Source organism: Balaenoptera musculus, chromosome 3, assembly GCF_009873245.2.
Source record: "Balaenoptera musculus isolate JJ_BM4_2016_0621 chromosome 3, mBalMus1.pri.v3, whole genome shotgun sequence".
Taxonomy (NCBI): domain Eukaryota; kingdom Metazoa; phylum Chordata; class Mammalia; order Artiodactyla; family Balaenopteridae; genus Balaenoptera; species Balaenoptera musculus.
Genome location: NC_045787.1, coordinates 63,472,388 through 63,494,489, shown reverse-complemented (window position 1 = coordinate 63,494,489; position 22,102 = coordinate 63,472,388). Strand labels below are relative to the sequence as shown.

The following is a 22,102-nucleotide window of genomic DNA, read 5'->3' as shown; positions in this document are numbered from 1 at the left end:
GATTAGCATCTATCAACCATGTTGATATCTGTCACATCTATTTGTGACAGATATCAACATGGTTCAGACTTAAACCTTGACCTTTTTTAATTGAAATGGGAGTGCTTCTATTGTTGAGTAGGAGATCAAATTAAGTAAAATCAAGGAGAATAGTTGGACATGCAAAAGGAGGTGTCAGTTTAGTAAAATAAAGCCATTTGAAGTAAGGCACATTTATTTACTTGGAGTCTTTTATCAAAGGAGTAATTTGTATAAGAAACCCTCTAAATTCTCAAACTGACCTACCATGGAACTGGTGAATGACTTTAGAGCAACTTTCTTAAATTGAGGAGTGTTGCTACTGGGGTCAGTGGGAAGATAGTAGAAGTGGCCTTTGATCTAACTAGACTTTGGAAGTTTTGGTGGAAGAAAATACAGTACTGTGGTGTGGTGTGAATACACCTAATAGGTCCTCAGAACTAAGTCTGTACTCTGACTCTCCTGTCCCTATGCTAGAGTATTATTCAAAAGTTTCATTGTATGCTAAGAAATTCGAATTATGCATTAAAAGCATCAACCTGCTGTATACTCATTTTCATAGCATTCTTACTAAAAGTCAGGCAAAATTTGATTCCTGTAGTTTTATCGAATAGGCAGCATTAATCCTTGAACCAGTTAGATTTTCTTCACACTTATGTATAATAATGAAAATAGTTTAGTAAAATGCACTTACAAAACAAAGTTCTCATTCATTTGTGTTTTTTTAAAAAATAGACTATTAACTCTGTTGCTTTATAATTTTCTAGATTTGAGTAGTAAGAAATCTTCCCTTGTGAATTTAATATAACTTAAACTACATTAAAGAAATGGGCATTTCTTATTTCAACCAAAAAAATCTGAGGGGAGTGAAAAAAATACTTTATTTTTTCCTTCTTTCTGCTCTTTACCACAAGAAAACTTTTAAGAAAACCATATCTTGTTTTTATCACTCTAATCAAGCACATCTATAACATATAGAAACACAATGTAATCTTTTTAATAGGTCTAATGTAGATATCTTTGCGTATATAACTAATGTGGGATATACTTGTAAATATTTAATTTTGAATTCTGTATAGCCTTTTGTTCATTTTTACCATGTATTGTGTTTTGATTTTTATCTTAATACATTTGCTGTATTCTTAGTCACTGGATCTGTCTTCTTTACTGAGAACTGTTGAAAACTAATAATACGTTGATGATGGATTATAAATGTAAGGCTTTGACATGAATAAGATTATAAATACTTGTTGCAGATAAAGTATACCAAGTAATTTAGTTTCAGACTACAGTGGCCATCCATATTTTAAAATCCGAATTGATCAAAACTCTGATATGGTGGAAAATATGTTGCAGCAGGTTCCTAAGTCACATTCTTTCTACACGCAGAATGTTAGCAATGGTAAAGCGTCTTTGCCATCTAGTGGTGGTTTGCCGATGTCTCTACTTGTTTGGGTATATTTTCCAAAGGTTCTATTTTTAGCAAGACTGCACTGTAGCAAGCTGACCTAATGCTTTGACATAGTAATAATGTAATAAGAACAACAACAACAAAAATACAAAGAAGTCTCCCCTTTTCTCCATGGGACACTTATTGACTAGAAAAACTCAATATAAATGACATTCATAAAGCACCAAAGACAAAAACAAAGCTCAGGGTAATATAATATTCTTGATATTTTAAAAGAAAGAGAATCAAAAAGGAGAAAAAACGATTATTTAATCTAACACTTGAAACTGAAAAGGAAAAAGACAAGAAGAAATGTTTTTACAAGCCCTGGTTAAATGTTTCTGGAGGTAGATATTTATTTGATTTATTTTTGGACATAAGTCCTACATTTTGAAGATACCTTCATAACTAAGCATACTCTTCTTCCTATTCAGACTTTCACAAAACCACCTTTTATTATCAGTAGCACCTGTTTTACCCTATTATTTATACATATAGTAGTTAAATAGTCTCTACTCCTTCTCAGTTTCCTTCTGTTATTAATCTTTAAATTGTCTTCTCTCCCAATGGTTTGCCTTTCCTCTTATCCCTCCTGATCATGGCTGTTTCAGAAGTTAGTTTTAGGAAATACTCTAAACCAGGAGAAACTCCTTTTCCTTCTCCCCAGAAGTTGTAGATATCATCTTTGACCTCAGATAACAAACCAAAAGATTAGTAAGTACATCATTTCTTAATTTGAATAAGTGGAATACTGAATATCTCAAGTTGAATTGACTTACTGAACTATAACATTTGACATTATCAATATATATAGTTTAAAATTCACACATTAAAAATAGTATTTCTCAGAATTAAATACACCAGGATTTGGAGAGTAGAGGTGGGGAAGGTTGCTTATTTGTCAAAGTTCAAGAAATAAAACTGAAGTTTAATTTTCTTAAAAATGTAATTTTGAATCTTTAAAGAACAAAAATTCTGAATATTGAGAACAGAACAAGTCTTTCTCTAGTATAAAGATAAAAGCAGCCTAAAAAAATCAAGGTGCCTGACAGCTGCTGGCTTTGATAATGCTTTCCTGCAGTTGTGGTAATAGTTTTTCTGGCCTCAACTATTAGAACAAATTAAAACTGCTCAGCTTGAGTAAGTTTTTTTTTTAAATCGCAGTTTCAAACAACAGAAGACCCTATAGCGGTGACTAGATGGACAACAAACAAGGAAGGGGGTGTCAGGGGTTTAGACTCTTTACTTGGGTTTTTCAGTTAGAATGGAATGAAATAGTTTCCTGTTAGAAACCTTACTTTTGATGTTTATTTATCAAAATGGGTATTTATGAAAAAGTTAACTTGGCCATCCTAGACCAATATCTTATTTTTGAAAAGTCTTCCCAGAACGCCTCTATTTTTATTATAGGTCCTTGGGAAACAAAAAAATGTATAGCAAATATCCAAAGGCAGTTTATAACACAATCTTAGTTTTTTGTTTAACGTTGGTTACAGAAACAAAAATGGGCACCATTCTTTGGGGAATTAAAGGTAAGGAATGGATTATTAAATATAAATCAAATATTAAATATATTGCAAATTCCCTGTATAGGTCGGATAGATTTGTCTTAAGTATACATAAGGATACCTTCAGCTTTTTGAAAAATAGCTTATCAGACTCCCTTGGTGGTCCAGTGGTTAAGCACGGGTTCAATCCCTGGTAGGAGATGAACATGCCACACCGTGCAGCCAAAAAAGGAAAGAAAACACCATTAAAAAAAAAATATATATATATATATATATATATATATATATAAAATAAAAAATAGCTTATCACTAGGTGGTGGTCTGGAATAATTTATCTTCTATCTATATCAGAGGTCAACAAACTTTTTCTGTAAAAAGCCAGATAGTAAATATTTTAGGATTTGAAGGCTTTGAGGTCACGCTACTCAACTCTGTTGTAGTATAAAGACAGCCATAGACACTGTGTACACTAAAGAGCATGGCTATTCCAGTAAAACATTATTTACAAAAACAAGTGGTGGACCACATTTAGCCATGAGCCATAATTTACCCACTCCTATTCTTTATGAATATGGTCACCACTAGATGGCCTGTAAGAAATCCAAAGGGTAAAGACCAAGAACAGTGTTTCTCCAAGTGTATTCTTGTACTATCGTCAAGAGTCCTGGGGTCACCTGCCTCCTAGTATATCAGGATTCTTGGTGGTGGGGCAATGGCACTGGAAATCCTTTGGTTTTTGTTGTTTGTTTTTTACTTTTAACAGATGAGTCTTACAAGCTAAAATTTGAGAACCACTGGCTCAGATTGCTGATGACATTCAGCAACAAATATTTATGGCCCCCTCCCACCACCCCGTGCTAGAGTTACTGCAGTAAACAAGCTAAACAGAAATCCTTACCCACATCCAACGTAGAATCCACTATGGGAGACAGTCAGTAAACAAAATAAATAATTATTTTTAAGTATATGATATGTTAGATTGTGATAAGGACTAGAGAGAAAAATGAAGCAGAAAAGGAAAATAGGCAGTGTTGAGGAAGTTCTGGATGGGGTGGCCACAGAAGGACTCATCAAGAAGATGCCATTTAAGTAAAGACTTGAAGGAAGTGAGGGAACAAGCATCTCGTGTCTGAAGGAAGTGTTCTAGGCTGAGGGACAAGCAAGTATAAAGCCCTTGAGTTCAGTGCATGACCAGCTTTTTCCAGGGACAAAGGGAATGCCTGAGTAACTATAGTGGAGTGTCGGCTGGGGAGAGCAATTAGATATGAAGTCGTAGGCAGTAGAAAGCCACATCAAGTAGAATTTTGTAGGTCACTGTAGGGATTTGGGGTTTTGTTCTGAGTGGAGGGTTTTAGCAGGGTCTTTCTGGCTCTTATGTTGAGATTCATCTATAGGAGGGAAAGGTGGAAGCAGGGAGACCAATTTGGATGTCACTGCAAAACTTTACAAGAGAATATTATGGCTCAAACAAGGCTGGTAACAGTGGTGAGAAGTGACTGGATTCTAGATATATTTTGAAGTTAGAGCCAACAGATTCTGGCGATGGTTTGGATATGTGTTGTGAGAGGAAAAGACAAATCAAGGGTGACTGCAAGTCTTTTGGTCTGTTCAGCTTAAAGAACGGAGCTGACATTTACCTGTGTTATATAGGTAAAACTGCAAGAAGAGGTATGAGGGGACAATCAGAAGCTTAAGTTTAAACTTGTTAAGATTAAGATGGCTATTAGATATTCAAGAGATGTCGAGTAGGGAGCACGGTATCAGATCTGGAGTTTTATGTTTGAGGCTTGGGCTAGAGGCATTTGGGAGTTATTAGCATATGGCTAATATTGAAAGCTGTGAGCCTGGATGACATCACCCAGGTAATGAGTAGAGAGAGAGAGACGAGAAGCTCAAGGATCCCAGGGTTCTGTTTTTAAGAAGGCAGGAAGATGAGGAGGAACCAGCAAGAAGAATGGGAAGGAGGAGCACATGAGTTAGGAAGAAAACCAGGCAATGTGGGAGCCTGGAAGCCAAGAAGAAAAACTCAGGGAAGTGAGGAATGATAGCTGTGTCAAATGCTGCTGATAGTTCAAATTAGTTGAGGACTGACAACTGACCATTGGACCCAACGCGGTGGTCACTGGTGACTTTGATAAGGCCCGTTTCCATGGAGTGATGGGGGTGACAGCCGCATAAAAGTAAATTCAAGATAAAGTAGGAAGAGAGAAATTGCAGATGAGTGTGTCCAACTCTTTCAAAGAGTTTCAGAGAGTTTTGCTGTAAAGGGAAAGTGAAGATGAGGCAGTAGCTGGAGAGAGAAGCTGGGGAGGTCAAAGAAATGCTGCTGGGAGTGAAGTGTTGGCTATTATAAACTGTTCATTCCTGCCGAGGGACAAAGAAAACTGCTCTGCTGGCACCTGTGGACAGAGAGTATAGGCAATTGCCAGGTGCCATCTATTATACCCAACAATCAGGTATAATCTTGAGTTTAAGACATAATGCCAAGGAATAGAGTAATCGGATATTCTTTGTACACAGTAGGATGCTTATCAAGAAAGGGTAAAATAGAGTTACTTACTAAGGATGCCTGCAAATGTGACTACTACCTGTTTTCTGTCATTTTTATATTCTATAAATAATCTGACATTACAAATACCTTTGACATCAGTAATATTTTCTCTACTCAAATTTGTCTTAGTTTTATTCTGTACCTATTTAAGACACGTGGTTCAAAATGCATCTTAATTGGAGATGGGAAATAACTTCACTTTGTGCAATTTGAATTCTCTCATCTTGCTTATTTTTATACTTTTTAGCATTAGTCAAATTAGTAAGCTCTAGTTTCAAAACAGACTTTCTGAGGCATTAATAATTTCTGTTAAAATCTGTTCAGTAGAAAAGATTACTCTATACAGTTCAGACATGAGTTGAGTAACTTTAGACTTCATTTTTGCAGGTAAGTAACCAAGTGAATATGAAGTGTAACATTTCATTTTAAAGAAAGTAAAAAAATATATAATCTGCCACTTGTATCAGAGACCGAGCCCATAGGCAGGTTTCTTTAACAAATGTTATCGCTGCTTGTGAATTTGAAAAGACTACTGCTTTATCAGTAGAAACTTACCTAGCATATCAAGATACCAGAAGGGTACCAGAACAAAGTAGCTTTTTTTTTTTTTTTAACCTAATGGTACATTTCGGTAAATTAAAGTGCTTGTCTCCCATCCTCTCATCTAGAACAAGTTTATGTGGAAGCAAGAATGTAAAGTAGGGAAAAGGTTGGGGAAGAGGGGAATGTTTTTGCATTCTTCAATGAAAAACTGAGTCGTTTTAAAAAATTACTGTTTTTGCTTCTTTTTTTATTGAGTTAGCCCAATACTTTTCCTCAGTTATAAACCTCACATATTGATTTTCATACCCATAGTGGGTTACTTGTAATGTGGGTTGATCTGTCCTTGTGACTTTAGTCAGGGATGGGAGGCAGCACAGAGCGAGATTCAACTTACGCAGGACTCCAGCTACGTGTCCCACAGACACCAAAAAAAAAAATAAAAGGGTCTGTGTGTATTTGTGAATATAAATTGATCTAAAACAAATCATTAAAGTTTTTCATAGAATGTTATTCAAACTTCTGTAGTTGATTAGACCAGAAGGCAGCATAGTTCCCCTTCACAATCCACAAGTCCATTGCCACAAGCCAGTATCTGATATATGGTAATGAAGACTTGAGAAATAGTCTCATCTTTTTGCAAAGGCCCATAATAGAAATGAGCAATTTTAATGCTTAGACTAAATCCATATCAGAAGAATCAACCTGCTTATAACTCTGTGCTGAATTGGATTAGCCTTGCCAAAACAACATCTAGGAAACCTGATCTGTTCATACTTTACAGGTATTTGATATGCGTTATTTTTTTAAGTGTTGTTGATGATAGAATATCTAAGATGTATGGAAGATAAACTACATATTTATGCTTATCAGCAGAATTGCCAGCACAAGTATGTCATTTTGTGAGCTAAATTAGTTTAATACTAGTTGGAATTAAAATGTATTAATCAAGAGTGTCTTATCACTGGGGTGTCAGTAATGTCTGATGGAGATTTTCCTGAAAAACAGAAAAGAAACTGAACAAATTAAGATATATGAATTGTAAAGTAACTTTAACGAAATTCATTTGATGTATAATTTATCCTTCATTACTTTTCTACAGAAAACTTATGAAGCATCTCATGGAATCATAAAAATAAAAAAATGTGAACAGTCTTACTATATGAACGATGGCAGAAATGAATGTACAAGTCACAACACTTTTTGTGATGCTTTTTTCAAAATAATATTCTCAATATTATTTATAATTGACAGCCATATGACTTCAACTCTTATCACAATTAAGGAAAAAAAGATTTACTTCTAAGTGAGATTTTGAATAGCAAAATAGAGAATAGAAATCTATATAGGAGAATCATGTAAAGAGAATTGGACTAACTAAAAAAATGGATCCAGAATGAATTAAAAGTAATGTTTAATTTTTAAAAGAATGTTTATGCTTGGGGTAAAATCTCATAGTGAACATATTTTTATTACCTTTACAGGACTATAAATAATTATAATCTTCCATATTTATCATTTTAAAAAGATTATGTTCAAGAGAAGTTTTTCCCTTGAAAGATTCTGTAATAATTTTTATGACACAGAATTGTGTATTATTCCCTGTGTCTGCCTAAAACAGTATGTGAAAAATATCAGAAGAAAGATTATATCTGTCTAAAGTCATATCTGCACAGGATCAAGAAAGGTAGATATTTGATCTTTATGTAATTAATATAATTACTAAAGATAACCCATATTTTTCCTAGCTGTGTATCACTTTGTGTCTTGTGTTTTTGCCTAAATGTTGATGGAAGCAAATTACTTTTTAGCAAATAACCATTTTTTTCTTACAGATTTTTAGACTAAAGATGGTTATATGGTAAAGACAATATGATATTACTCAAATGCTGAGCCTCTTCTTAATGGAAAGAAAATATGTAAGCTAAAACATGTTTCGGAGACCTGAGGGTTATAGCTCTTTGAATGTATTTAAATCTAAGAAGACCAGGGTCTCATGTGTACACCTGGCACTATATTAGACAAACAGTTGAAATGCCCTGCTATATGGAATTAGTGGCAGTTCTCATGGCTGGCCTCTGCTTTAGAAAAAAATTAGGAAGTTATCATACTTTTTTTTCCTCCAAATCATACATAAATTAACCTGACATACTTCTATACCAAAAAGTGGTTATTAAATACTGTTACTTTGTAAAACTGCCTAAGAATCACTGTTTTCAACCCTGATGCCCAGAAATAGAGAAACCTGAAAGCAGTAGGAGAGAGTACAAGACCTTCTTAGTCATCTAAATCATAAATTCTCTTATATGTTGTTGATGTAGATATTGTAATTATAACTCAGTATCATCTTGGGATCTCCAACACTTTGTTCTTTACCTACTTTTATTAGGTCCTCTAGAACAGGGGTCCCCAACCCCCAGGGAACTGGGCCGCACAGCAGGAGGTGAGCAGCAGGTGAGCGAGCGAAGCTTCATCTGTATTTACAGCCGCTCCCCATCGCTCTCATTACCACCTGAGCTCCGCCCCCTGTCAGATCAGCAGTGGCATTAGATTCTCATAGGAGTGTGAACCCTACTGTGAACTGCACATGCGAGGGATCTAGGTTGCATGCTCCTTATGAGAATCTAATGCCTGATGATCTGAGGTGGAGCTGAGGTGGTGATGCTAGTGCAGGGGAGTGGCTGCAAATACTGATTATCATTAGCAGAGAGGTTTGACTGCACAGAGACCATAATAAATCAATTGCTTGCAGACTCATATCAAAACCCCATCAGTGAGTGGCAAGTGAAAACAAGCTCAGGGCTCCCACTGATTCTGCATTATGGTGAGTTGTATAATTATTTCATTATATATTACAATGTAATAATAATAGAAATAAAGTGCACAGTAAATGTAATGCACTTGAATCATCCCGAAACCATTCCTCTACCCCTCCCACTCCCCCCACCCCCCAGTCTGTGGAAAAATTGTCTTCCACGAAACTGGTCCCTGGTGCCAAAAAGGTTGGAGACCGCTGCTCTAGAAGACATAATTTATCCTATATAAGCAAGCTGAATTTTCCCCTCTATACATATAAGCATTTTCTCATTAGACAACCAGATACACTATGCCAGTACTGTGCCTTACCCTTTGCAATATCAATAGATACTACCTATTTTTAACGAGACACATAAATTGGCCAGGTGAGATTTTATACAAGAGAACCAAACTTTATTACACCTTCTGCTGGTTTTTAGAGTCTTCCATCAATGTTGTTCACTCACTCAATCAATGACCCAGCTATGGAAACAGCCAAGTATTTATTGAATGCAACTCTGTACATTCTCTCTTAGAATGTGCTAACTGCTTCCTTCCCTTCCTCCTGAACCTCATTACAAGTTGTCACATTATCATGAGCAGCTTGATTACAATGATAATACTCTTCTAATAATACCACATCCATGTAGCACCATTCCTAACCCATCTTCTATTCCCTTCCAGTATTTGACTTAAAAACAAAAATAAATGAACTAAAGACAACATATATTATCAAAACTCTACCAAAAATATTCAAGAAGAGAGAGATAGAGCTTACTAAATTGATTTTATATTTCAGTTGTTGAATTTCTTTTCATCTGGTGAATAAGAGCACATGCTAATTAGTGCTTTATGTGCAAATTAACTTGATTACCTGAAATACCACTGTCTTTTCAGCATTTCATGGTTGAGTGGTAACAAAGGTAAAGAATTCTACATTAAGTGAATGGTTGCAAGGTTGCTGGGGGTGCCTAGGAGGAAATGCCAAGTCAGGCAATTTATTTATGGTCAGTTAGTCATAAGAATGAAGTATGTGTACCTGCCTTTATTCTTTAAAGTTATTACTATAGTCGGATGTTACATAGCTCTAAGAAAACTAAAGTGGCAGTTAAGGAATTTGGTCTTTGGTTTTCTTTTACATAAAATAAGGAGGTTGACCTATTTAACTCTAAAAACTTTTTGCTGTAAAATGTGTCAAAAAGGTATATTGGAATAAAATTCTATAAGTCAGATTTTATTATAATTGTACGATACAGAACTTGTAAAACTTTACTTGAGTAGTTTTGTGAAGTCATTTTTTTAAGTGTGTATTTATTTTTTAGATTGTAAGTTCATGTTTTCTCAAACTTGGTAATTGTGTATTTCTATGTCATTTAAAAACTACTATTTTTTCAAAAATAGAAGCAAATTTCACATGAATAGTTTTGTACTCAAAAAAGTTCAGTTACTTTAAATTGTAGAACATATCTCAGACTTCTAAATTTTCAGAATTGTAAACTGTCCTAAATGTTACATTTGTTCATTCTAAAGAACTTAGTATTATTCTTTTCATCATTGATTTGTTCTAAATTGTGCTCATAAAATAAAATGTAGTATATAGAAAATGCTTAAGTATAAAATTGGCATTTTAAAGAAGATTTTACTTTTTAGTGATTTTAAATTTTCTTTATTATCAACCTGCTCTTAAAGACCAAGATTTAAAGAGTTTCTAAAGCCATGTTGAAATATTTAAAATAAGATATAGGGTGATTTATACACTGCTACCATCAATTGTAAGGATTCTTAGAAATATCAGTTTTATTTTATGGATTGATTACCGTGGCATTAAGGTACTTGCTCTGATCTGGTTTCATGTCCTTTCCTCTGAAGTGGGTTCCCTTCATATCAAGGCACACATTACACTGCAGTGTGCTGAATCCTCTATGAGAATAGTGTGAACAAAGTGCTTAGGAAATGGAGGGAAAGGAGCCTATAGAGATTCCTTAAAGAGGAAGTGACATTCCAGCCCTTGGAGGATTAGTTAGATGTTTACTTGGCATAGAAAGGAGAATACTGAGTTATCTCAAGAAAAATTGTGGTATTGATAAATCATATTTATGCTTTCTGGAAACTAATTAAAATGTTAGAAAATATTAGTAAAGTTAACATTTGAGCAGTGTGTCATTTAAGATGTACAGTTTGATCATATATATATGTGAAAAGAAGTTAGGGCTTTAAATGGTTCTTATCACCTGTAATTTCAGAATGGGTAAATTATTTATAAAATAATTCCATTGGTGGGGTCTGGGATCTTTGGAGAAGGAGAGATGAGAAAGAACTTGTTCCTTCTAAATCTTAGAGAATTGAGATAAAGCACTAACAGTTTATGAAGATGAAATAAGAAGAGGCAGACTACTACTTTCCACTAGCAGAAATGGCAAAGAATAAAGGAAAATCTCTTTTAGGAAAGCAGAAGTTTAATATTTCATGAATAATTCTTGATATAATGGAAAATAATAATCCTTTAAGACTGAATGATGTTCATTCTGAAATAAATTATGATTCTAAATGGGTGTGATTTTTTCTCTAAAAGACTACTTGGAGGAAATGGGCTGGACATTTAGTTTATATTTCTATTAGAGTTTTTTTCCTTTCATTTAGTCATCAAATATTTATTGATTTTCTGGCTTTGTATACATTTTTATTGCTTGCACTTTTGTTTATCCCATTCATTCTAAGTAGATAACTGAAACATGTAGAAATGAGAATTTATGCCTATAAATGTATTTCCATATGTCAGGGTACTAACTGTGCTACTCAGTTTATCTTGTGTATTATAAAGAACCTTTGTCCACGAGTTTTGCCTAATTTGGAGAACTTTTTTAAAAGCCTAGCCTTGATTTTTAGTCATTCATAACACTACATGTTCTGTCAAGTAGGGATGATGTAATATGACTTCTGAGGGAAGCCACCAGATTGAAATATTATTTTCTTTGGGTTTTCATTGATATTTGCCATTTGGTGAAGAGAACGTTTTATTTCTTCCAGATTAGTGGACTGTAGAAAATAGTTTTTCCAGAACATTTTTTCTCCTATTAATTACAAGACTGTGAACCTTGAAAAATCCTAAGCAGAGGGCAGTGATCTTCATCTGCTTTGTTCACTGATATGTCCCACCATCTAGAACAGTGCCTTTGTGTGTGTTTAATAAATATTTGTTGAATGAACAAATCTCTAGCATACCTTTTAATCAATAAGTGCAGCTTTTTTATTCTCTCTATTGGCCTTTGATCTGAACAAAGGGCATCATTGTTTGTTGGAGTATTTTTTTTCTTTACCTAGGTTTTTCTTTTTCTCTGGAAAGCATGGGAATAAGCTTCTCTAGCTCCTTGATAAAGATAGCTTGTGCCTTAGGAGCATAGACTGATATCACCCACACACACTTCAAATATTTATAGCTATTTACAGTATGCTAATCTTTATACTTGCTGGAAATAATTAACATGGAATCATGGGAGTTTTATTTTATTTTTTTTAAAGAATCAAGTATTATTCTTTATTATACCAACTGACCACTATGTGGATGCAGATTCAAAATTAGGAAATAATACAAATTAGTATAAACTATATTTTAAAAGGCCTTTTATGAAATATTAAAAATTAAGAAGTAAAAATATTCCAAGTAACTGGAAATTGTATATCTTGATTTGAAGAGTTAAACTACCTATTCTACTAGCATTAATTTTTTTTTTCCACTCACACACACAGTGTATTTTATTTTTGCAAGAGATAAATAAACTGACACCAAGCATTGTAAATGGATGACCCCAACAAAAGCGACAATGATTGCAATTACCAAACAAACATGAAACACACTCATACTATGTCATAATATTGACATTCAGTATCATGGGGATTTTAAATTATTATTTCCCAAGAGACTTCTGAGATCATCTTGTCCAACTCTCTCACTTTAAGGTTGGGAAAACTAAAGCCCTGAAAGGTTTTTAATTTAGGGTCCCTCTGCTAATTAGTGGTGGTGCAAAAACTAGAATCCAGGCCTTTGACTCCCAGTCAAATGTTTTCCATACACATTATAAATAACTTTTTAGCCCATTTTTCAAGGGGAAGGCTTTTTCCATTTAAAATATTGATTCATCATTCTGACACCCTCAAGCACATATTTTGATGCCCAAACTATTAAAAAATTTTCCCCAAATATTAAGAGTAAGCATACTTTCATAGCTAAGGGCTCTTTTGAGGAACCTGTTCTTCCCAGGTTATCAACGCAGAGAGTACTGAAGGTCTGTCGATAGATGTACTTTATAATATCAGTAGGTATACTTTATAATATCAGTAGGTAATCTCTTAGATTAGCATTTTACCATAAAAGAATTTAAACTTGTTTTAATACCTTAAATTATATTTGAAAGCAAATTGACTTCTGAATAGTGAAATACAGAATATTAGTAGAATACTCTCAGTTGCTAACATGAAAACTCTTTTGGGTTCTGTTGCTGTGTCTGTACCTCAACAAGTAGGCAGTTGAGGACCTAGGTGGTTAACCAGATATCTTAAGAATCAATCTGAATATTAAGAGCTTATAACAGCACTAATTTGATATTAAAATGCTTTAACCATAATAATGTTTATATTTTAGGGGAAAGTAGTAGTTTTTTATCTAAACTAACTAGATTTTTGTTATTTTTTGCTTTAATTGTATAGCTATAGATTGAAAAATGGAAGTGGTTTTCTTTCTTTCTTTTTTTTTTTGGCTAAAAAAAATTTGAACTTCTGGAGGAGGGCATACAAGAGGAAATAAATTAAAAAGAGACTCTTTTCTCTCTCGCAATCTTATTCCATAGGGGACTACAGGTTCACAACTACCACATGCACTGCCTCTCCCTCTTAGTAATCCCTTGATGGGGCCTCATGGTCAGATAGGAGAGTACAACAGTCCTGTTAAAATACATTTATTCACAATGCCATTGATCAGAGAAAAATTTTCTCTTTTCAAATAGTCCATTTATGTTAATACTATAACATTATTTTACATTCAGAGGAACATACAAATCTCAAATGCTCTGTTTCAAATAAGGTACATTTCAAGGTTATCAGTATTTAGTAGTGTTTTAACAATTTCTACCTTGTATTCCATTTTGAAGTGATTTTATTATAGACAGGAATTATTAGTAACCTATTTTTATTTCTCCATGTCTCAAACCTTACATTGATATTGTACTTGGGCTTAGTGACTATGTCATAAAACATCACTTTGTGAAAGAAAGGCAACCATTCCAAAATCAATGACACGATATTTAATTATTAAATTTTTTAAGTGAGTCCAGAATTTATAAGACAGTTTCATAAATGAAATTAGGTGGTTAGAAAAATAGCAGAGGGAGTGTGAATATTGGGATGAGCTTCCAGTTGACAGTATAGTTAACTAATTAATCCAATTTAGAGTAGAGCTTCAGAAATGATGAGAGTCAACTTTAATCAAATATGTGAAAACTAAACATTTTTTAAATGTTTAAACTGGAAAATCCACTTAAGTTTTATCAGCTGGAGGTGACACTATTACCTGAATAATCTACTGTTTCTGTCCATTTAAAATGATCTCCTAGGAATATGTTAACATATAACAACACAGTAAGTAAAAACTCAAACTGCTTAATTCTAAAGTTCTTCTTGTTGGTTTGTCAGACCCTCCAAAAGATATTATAGAAAAGTCTATACCACATAAATTTGCTAGAATTTTATTTTTCAGCTGCTGCTTTTAAAATAGCCCTAGAACTGCAGGCCTAATTTCTAAAAATATTTTTAGAAAATTCATTATAAATGTGGAATTTAATTATGTAAAGTACTATAGATTTGGCTTGCCCAATCCTTTGGTAAATTGATTCTTAATTTATATTAATTCATTCTTAATATTTTACTTAATATTCAACCCTTTAGAGTTGATAATTTGCTTATATTACATGTAATTATGTATTATAATTAAACAAAATTATATTTTTCTATAAAAATGGAATTTTGAGTAATTTTAGGAATAAACTTAAAAAAAAAACTGTGCCCAAATCTGAGTGATCAAAAATATTCTCCTGGGCTTCCCTGGTGGCGCAGTGGTTGAGAGTCTGCCTGCCAATGCAGGGGACACGGGTTCGAGCCCTGGTCTGGGAAGATCCCACATGCCGCGGAGCAACTGGGCCCGTGAGCCACAGCTGCTGAGCCTGCGCGTCTGGAGCCTGTGCTCCGCAACAAGAGAGGCCACAATAGTGAGAGGCCCGCGCACCGCGATGAAGAGTGGCCCCCGCTTGCCACAACTAGAGAAAGCTCTCGCACAGAAACGAAGACCCAACACAGCCAAAAATAAATAAATAAATTAATTAATTAATTTAAAAAAAAAAATATTCTCCTTCCATTCATCATTGGACAATCACTGAAATGATACTTTTAGCATATTTTTCAGACAGTTTCGGGACTGACAGAATCAGTACATCTTAGCAGCCTCTGATTCATCTAACAAGATAAATTGACTTGAGTTTTAATATAAGGCCATTTTTTTCTTCTGTTAAAAGTACACACCTCATAACATATACATACTACTACATATAAAATAGATAAACAACCAGGACTTGCTGTATAGCACAGGGAACTATATTTAATATCTTGTAATAACCTATCATGGAAAATAATATGAAAAAGAATATATATATGTGTCTATATTTATATGTATATATTTGTCTGTGTGTGTATATGTATATATATAATGGAATCACTTTGCTGTACACCTAAAACTAATGCAACATTGTTAATTAACTATACTTCAATAAAAAATGGTTATTAAAAAAAGTACACACCTCATAGTCTGCTAGGCTCAAAATATGCAAAGCAATTTCAATTTTAAAATTTATAATCGATTTTGAATTATAAAAAACCCTTAATGAAAGAAAGCCAAAGCTCTCCTAACCACAAATGTCCCTTGGAAAAGAAATTTCTTTACCATTTTAAATGGAGCTACAAAAGAAAAGATGAAGAAATTTGGCAACTTTAAAATTATTAGAGGAAAATTATAACCGAATTGGGTAATTCAGTCAAAATTATTAGAGGAAAATGATAACTGAATTGAGTAATTCAGAATCCAGTTTGTATAAAAATGTAGCCAGTGATCCTCTTCCTGAAGTCTTGACTAAGATTCAATTGCCTAAATTTCTTAGTCTTACTTTTTGCCAATTAGATAGCATTAAAAAATTTTTTTGCTACAGTTACTTTAGTCATCTTCGATTTTTTAATGATTTCTTTGGAAATTTTTCCAGATAGTCAACAAAATAAAAAAATAGGATGGTAATTTTTCTTAAAAGCTCTTATTTTACTGAAATCAGCCACATAAGTAAATTTGATTTATGTTTTGTATAATTCGAAAATTCTTTAAAGCAGTTTATTTTCAGATCTATATTTTACATTGTTTTTTTGTTTTGTTTATTTGTTTGTTTTACTTCAATAGCCTTTTATGTCACCTCGGTACCCTGGAGGTCCAAGGCCCCCACTGAGGATACCTAACCAGGTAAGATTTGTGTGTGCTATTTAAGTTTGGTGGTTTTTTGTTGTGTTTTTTTTTAAGAGTCAATAAAGATCTTGAAAATGTCACATATATTTCTTTCCTATAAAAATATTAAATTATTCTTCATCCCATTTTATGCTACTTCTAGTGATGTATAACCTACATTAAGGGTTGGCAAACTATAGCCCATAGTTTGGCTGACTTTTTGTGAATAAAATTTTATTGGAACACTGCCACATTCATTCATTTATGTATTGTCTATGGCTTCTTTTACACTGCAGTAGCAGATCTGAGTGATCATGATGGAGACCATAGGTGGCCTGCAACCCTAAAATATTTACTGTCTAGATCTTAACAGAAAAAAGTTTGCTGACCCTTGGAGTCTACCATATACTTTGAACCTACCTTTCAAAATATATATAATTTTGGTAAATGCAGATTATACTGCAAAGGATGGCAATAAAATTTTCTACGAACATACTTAAGCTTATTTTTATATTATATAGTTACAATAACATGGCTGTAACTTACCAATTTTGCCCAATTATAGTGGCATATCAAGCATATAATTAGCTGCTTCTAGAAGGGTTAGATCTATTAATAGTTAACAATAGATCATCCAACTATCTTTACCTATAAGAGCTCTGCGATTTCATAGACTTTCATCCTCAGATAGTTTATCAATAACATAAATATTTATTTGCTAAAGAGAATAAAGCACAGTTTTTACTTGCAGGTAGCTTATAGTTTAGGTTTAGAATAGAGACAACATGCATGTGTGTGTGTGTGTATATATATATATATATATATATATATATGTAACACAAGAAGAAATTAAATGCTTAACCATATGGAATATTAATGTCAAGATGATTGTTTTGTCACTTTCTTTGTTTTTGTATACATCATTTTCCCAGATTTAAAGTAAACCCTGGTTTATTATTATTTTTATCACAATAAAATCTTTTTCATTTTTCAAAAATTTCCACTTCCTTCCTGACCAAAAAATGGAACAAGAAAGCTGTGCTTACTTTGATAGCACATTTGATAGAAATGGAGTTTTCCTTCTCCTCTCCTAACTCTTACTGAAATTATGCAGTGTCCTTGAAGTGTCCCAATTGCTGGTGTTCTCTGCTTCTAATGCACAGCAAAGAGTGCCAGCACCCACATTCACCCCCAGGGGAGAACTCTAAGCAGGCAGCAGTGCTGGGTCATCTCATGGTTACAGGGCTAGAAGTCCTCACATTAGCAGCTGGAGGAGTGTTCTCCTTCACACTGAAAATGCATTCAGTACATAGGGCCAGGGAAACATGGCATGAAATAGGAAAAAGAAGTGCACGGATGCCAAGTGTTTCAACATATGGGAGTTTTATTTTCTCTGTGGGTGAACCTATATGTATTGACAGTCAGATCTACTTATAGGTGCCTGAGTCTTTTAAATTTCCTTTTCTAAGGACAGAAAGTTGTATCTTTCATTCCAGTCTTCATGGTGTTTCAGACATCCCATTCATAGTTTTATGTATTTCGTAGATATAAGAGGTGTGTGAAAATCTCCATTAGGGAAATGTGAATTTCTTGTACAAGCATGTGAGAATTTTTCTGATTCCATTTATTGCATATGAATAATGAAAATCTCATGGAGTTATTGGAATTGCATCCATTTGACATTGTTGAAATACCTGCTATGTATAAGATACTGAGTTCCACACCTAAAGAAACTGACAAAATGAAAGACACTTTTAGGAAGAATGGGTTAGTGGTAGAAATGTGGAGTTGTAAATCTAGGTTGTTTGAAATTTTTTTTAAGAACAACAACCTTTGGATTTTTAAAAGAGGCAATTAAAAAGTTAAAGGTAATAAAGAGTTATGATACAAGTTCTTTTTCCTCAAGACTTTTAAACAGTCTTTACCTAAGTATATGTTAAAACAATTGTACTCTTCTATGAGTGGCCCTTTTTTGCCCCCCTCCCCATATATAGTTAAGCTTCATTAATCCAAACATCTGTCTTTCAAATTTATAATAATTTACATTTATACTATTTTTTAAAGAATTTTGAGCAAACTGTTAAACATTTCCTAAAACAATGTTTACACTATTAACTATTTAGTAGCATGACCTTTTCAAACAACAAAACATTTCTTCAATTTCATTATGTAGTCATTAAAGTAGAATTGGCAAAGCTATTTTTGTGATTAATTGGAATGATGTATATAAAAACAAGTGTTAAATTTTTTATTTAGTCTATTTAAAATGATCATAAACTAATAAAATTTTCTTTTATTGGTATATTGTATCTAAGAAAATAAAAAGTACGCTATTAACTTCTTCAGTGGTGTTGACTAGTCATTTTGAATATGTAAAAGACAATCTTTTAATAAACAGCTTCTCCAGAATTTATAATTACTAATGATTAGACTATAATTTTTAAGTACTTCTGAGATGGTTTTCATGGGTCTGAACTAAATCCACAATGGCTTACTTATACTGTTTATGGACTGGGTATTTGGAACATGGTATCAAATCACTATGCCCAAAAAATGCAAGAAAAGGTAATAGTATCTAAAATTATGAAAGCAAAGTAAAATTACAAAAATCTGCAATGTTGCAAAGAATAAATATCTATGAGAGAACACATGAAACATAGAAATTACACCGGAATTGGTTCAACTGTCAGAATAGGTTGGTGGTGTTGAAGTATCCATAATCTGGAGGTCTTTATCCTTCTCATAGATAAAATGTTTAATCTGAAAAATTCACAGTGTTCATTCAACACTATGCTAAGAAAACCAAGACAGCCGGAAATATAGAGACTGTTAATGAGTGACACCAAGAATAAACTATTTATTTGTTGACCCTATAGAATTGGAATTTCTCACCATTCCTGAAACTCTATAAACAGGTGTGTGAATTGAGGTAACATAGTGAATGCTGTTGACCATTTTATATTCTAAAGCTGATTTTGACATTCTAAAAGCACACTGCATCTGACCATTCTACTGAAAGTCTCAAAGATATTTGTCCAATAATAGATGAATGAGTGGTTAAATAAATTATAGTATATCCAAATGGTGAAATAGTATGCAGCTATTAAAAGGTATGTTATAGGATTAAATTTATTGATATGACAGAATGTTTACGATCTATTACCAAATGTAAAAAAGGCACAAACCTGTGTGGTATGTCACCTTTACCATATATCACTGTACAAACTCAGCTCCTCCACTCCACACCCCCCCAACATGCACGCACACGCACACACACACACACCCCAAAAAGACTGTAAGGGACTTATCCTTTATCTCTGGGTGATAGGATTATGAGTGATTTCTTTTTTTATTTCTGTATGTTTAAAGTTTGCATTGAACAGGAATTTTATTTGTGACCAGATAAAGATATTATTAGTTAATTATATATGTAAATGAAAGTACAGATATTTTATTCTTCTGGTTATTCAGTATATGAGATTATTCTTTGTTAATACTGAATGTATAGTTCTTACTATACATGATAAAATGAAAAACATAATGGATGTTAAGGATAGGCAAATCTTGAGAAGACTATCCTTCACTTTTCAGATAGGGAAAAATCAGCAAGCATTTGAGCAGAAAAAAAAAAAAACAGGTTGTTGGGACATTTACTCATATACTGAAAATAAATGTACTGTACCCCCCCGTATAACCAAGGTACCTATATTTTAAACATACTACACTTACTCTTCCTTACATGTTCTGTTTTTCAGAATAAATGCTATTTAACATGTCCTTTCCCAGTAATTTTGTCTTTGTAAAGTATTTCACACGTAGAATTTGAATTTATTTAATGATATCAATGTGAAAACATAAGAGAAGGACTTCAGCTGCATAAAGAGAATTAAGTTCTACATTGAGTAAATGATAGGAGTCTTGTAGCTGAAATCGTAAAGAAGAAGACTGTAGTAAATCTCTATTGTGTTAATTACACTGTTAAAGTATTTAAATTATTATTTGAAATCCAGTGAAACACAATGAAAAATATATTATTTTCTTTTGACTTTGAATTATGACCATGTCCTGGGATATATGTCTTTTCCAATTATTTTCTACCTTTGTAGGACAAAGGAAATTAACAAATTCAAAATCTCTGGCAAAGAAGAAATTCATTCTCCTTCCCAAACCAAGAAAAGTTTACATAGTGAACACTGTGCTATCTTACTCAATTTAAGTTAGCAGTATATCGGGCTTTTTGGTACAATGTTTACTTCTTTTGCCAAACTGCATCTCATTATTTTACAGCCATTTTGTCACAGATATTCCCTTTTTGGACATAAGCCAATACCAAAAAAATGCGTTGCCATATATATGATTGGAAAGTTCATAGGGCTGTACAAAAATCACTCTCAGAAATAGTCATTCAACAAAAATTTGTTGAGGTTTACTATGTGCGAGGCACCATTCTCCATGTGGGATACATCAGAAAACAAACTAAGAGAATCCCTCTCTCATGGAACTGGCGTTCTAATGCAGCAGCGCCCAACAACTTTCTGGGAAGAGAGAAATGTTCCATATCTGCACTGTCATATGCAGTAGCTCTGGTACTTTGAGCACCTTTAAGCACTTGAAATGTGGCTAGTGTGACTGAGGAATCGAATTTTTAACTTTATTCATTTTAATTTAAATAACCACATGTGGCAAAGGGCTACTATATTGGACAGTGCAGTTACAGTGGTTGAGATAACAGAAAAAAGAAAAATAAATAAGTAAATATATATGTCAAATGGTGAGTTGTAATTTGGAGACAAATATCTTTCCACACTGAATGTCACATTTCTGAATTTTAATATCTTTTCTACTGATATTGCCTTTTTACAGGAAAAAAAAAATGACAATAGTATTGTTAGCAGGACCTTAATGTGTCAAGCATCTTAGATCCAAATGCCAGCAAAGCCCAGCAATGTATGACTTTGAGCAAGTCACTTAACCTTCCTGGGCCTTGCTTTTCTTACAGGTAAAATGAGAGTGGACTCCTGTATTTCTAAAATCCCTTCTAGTTCCAAAATTTCATAATTATTTCGTTCTACTTCATTTCATGTAATTGAGGGGGCCCATTAAAAAAATTTGGTAGGTCAAAATTGTTAACTGAATTATATCATAAAGGCATAGATAAATTCACTATTTTTTAATCATCATTGAGTGTTTAGTCTCTGTGAGTAGATTATATACATATAATGGTATTCAAGGAAATACATACCAGAATCTTAAGATCCTAGAGGGGCTCACCATTGGAATCATATGATGAATCTTCTGTAAACTAAATGATTTTTTCTGCAGCAAGAAACTCCTTCGTTGAATTATTAATTAGTTTAAAGTACTTAATAATATTTTATGTTATTTCATTTATTTTAAATCCTAGGATTTAAGGCTTATCTTTTAGAACTTTCGGAATATGTTGATCTGATTTGAAGTCCTGGCTCTACTACTTACAGATAGTATAACCATGGACAAATTAACAAACTTACTTCTGTATTAAATCTCAGTTTCTCATCATCAGAAAGGATTTATAATAACAACCTCGTGGGATTGTTGTAAGCATTGAGGGAAATAAATATAAAATGCTTAGCACAATTCCTGGCACAGATGTACTGACTCACAAGTATATATTTTTGTTGATATTATGTTTGTTATTATTAAGCATTCTCATCATTAGTGTCAATTTCCCT

At 33.2% G+C, this 22,102-nt stretch overlaps 1 protein-coding gene across 7 annotated transcripts in view; it reads left to right on the top strand.

The window, feature by feature from the left end:
- The window catches only part of SSBP2 (single stranded DNA binding protein 2), a 304,079-nt gene that overhangs the window by 211,514 nt on the left and 70,463 nt on the right, over window positions 1-22,102 (top strand). For all 7 annotated transcript variants that reach the window (XM_036847746.1, XM_036847742.1, XM_036847745.1 and 4 more), the window contains one exon: window positions 16,350-16,409. In XM_036847746.1, the coding sequence (XP_036703641.1) occupies window positions 16,350-16,409 (60 nt within the window). The remainder of the gene's footprint in view (window positions 1-16,349; window positions 16,410-22,102) is intronic.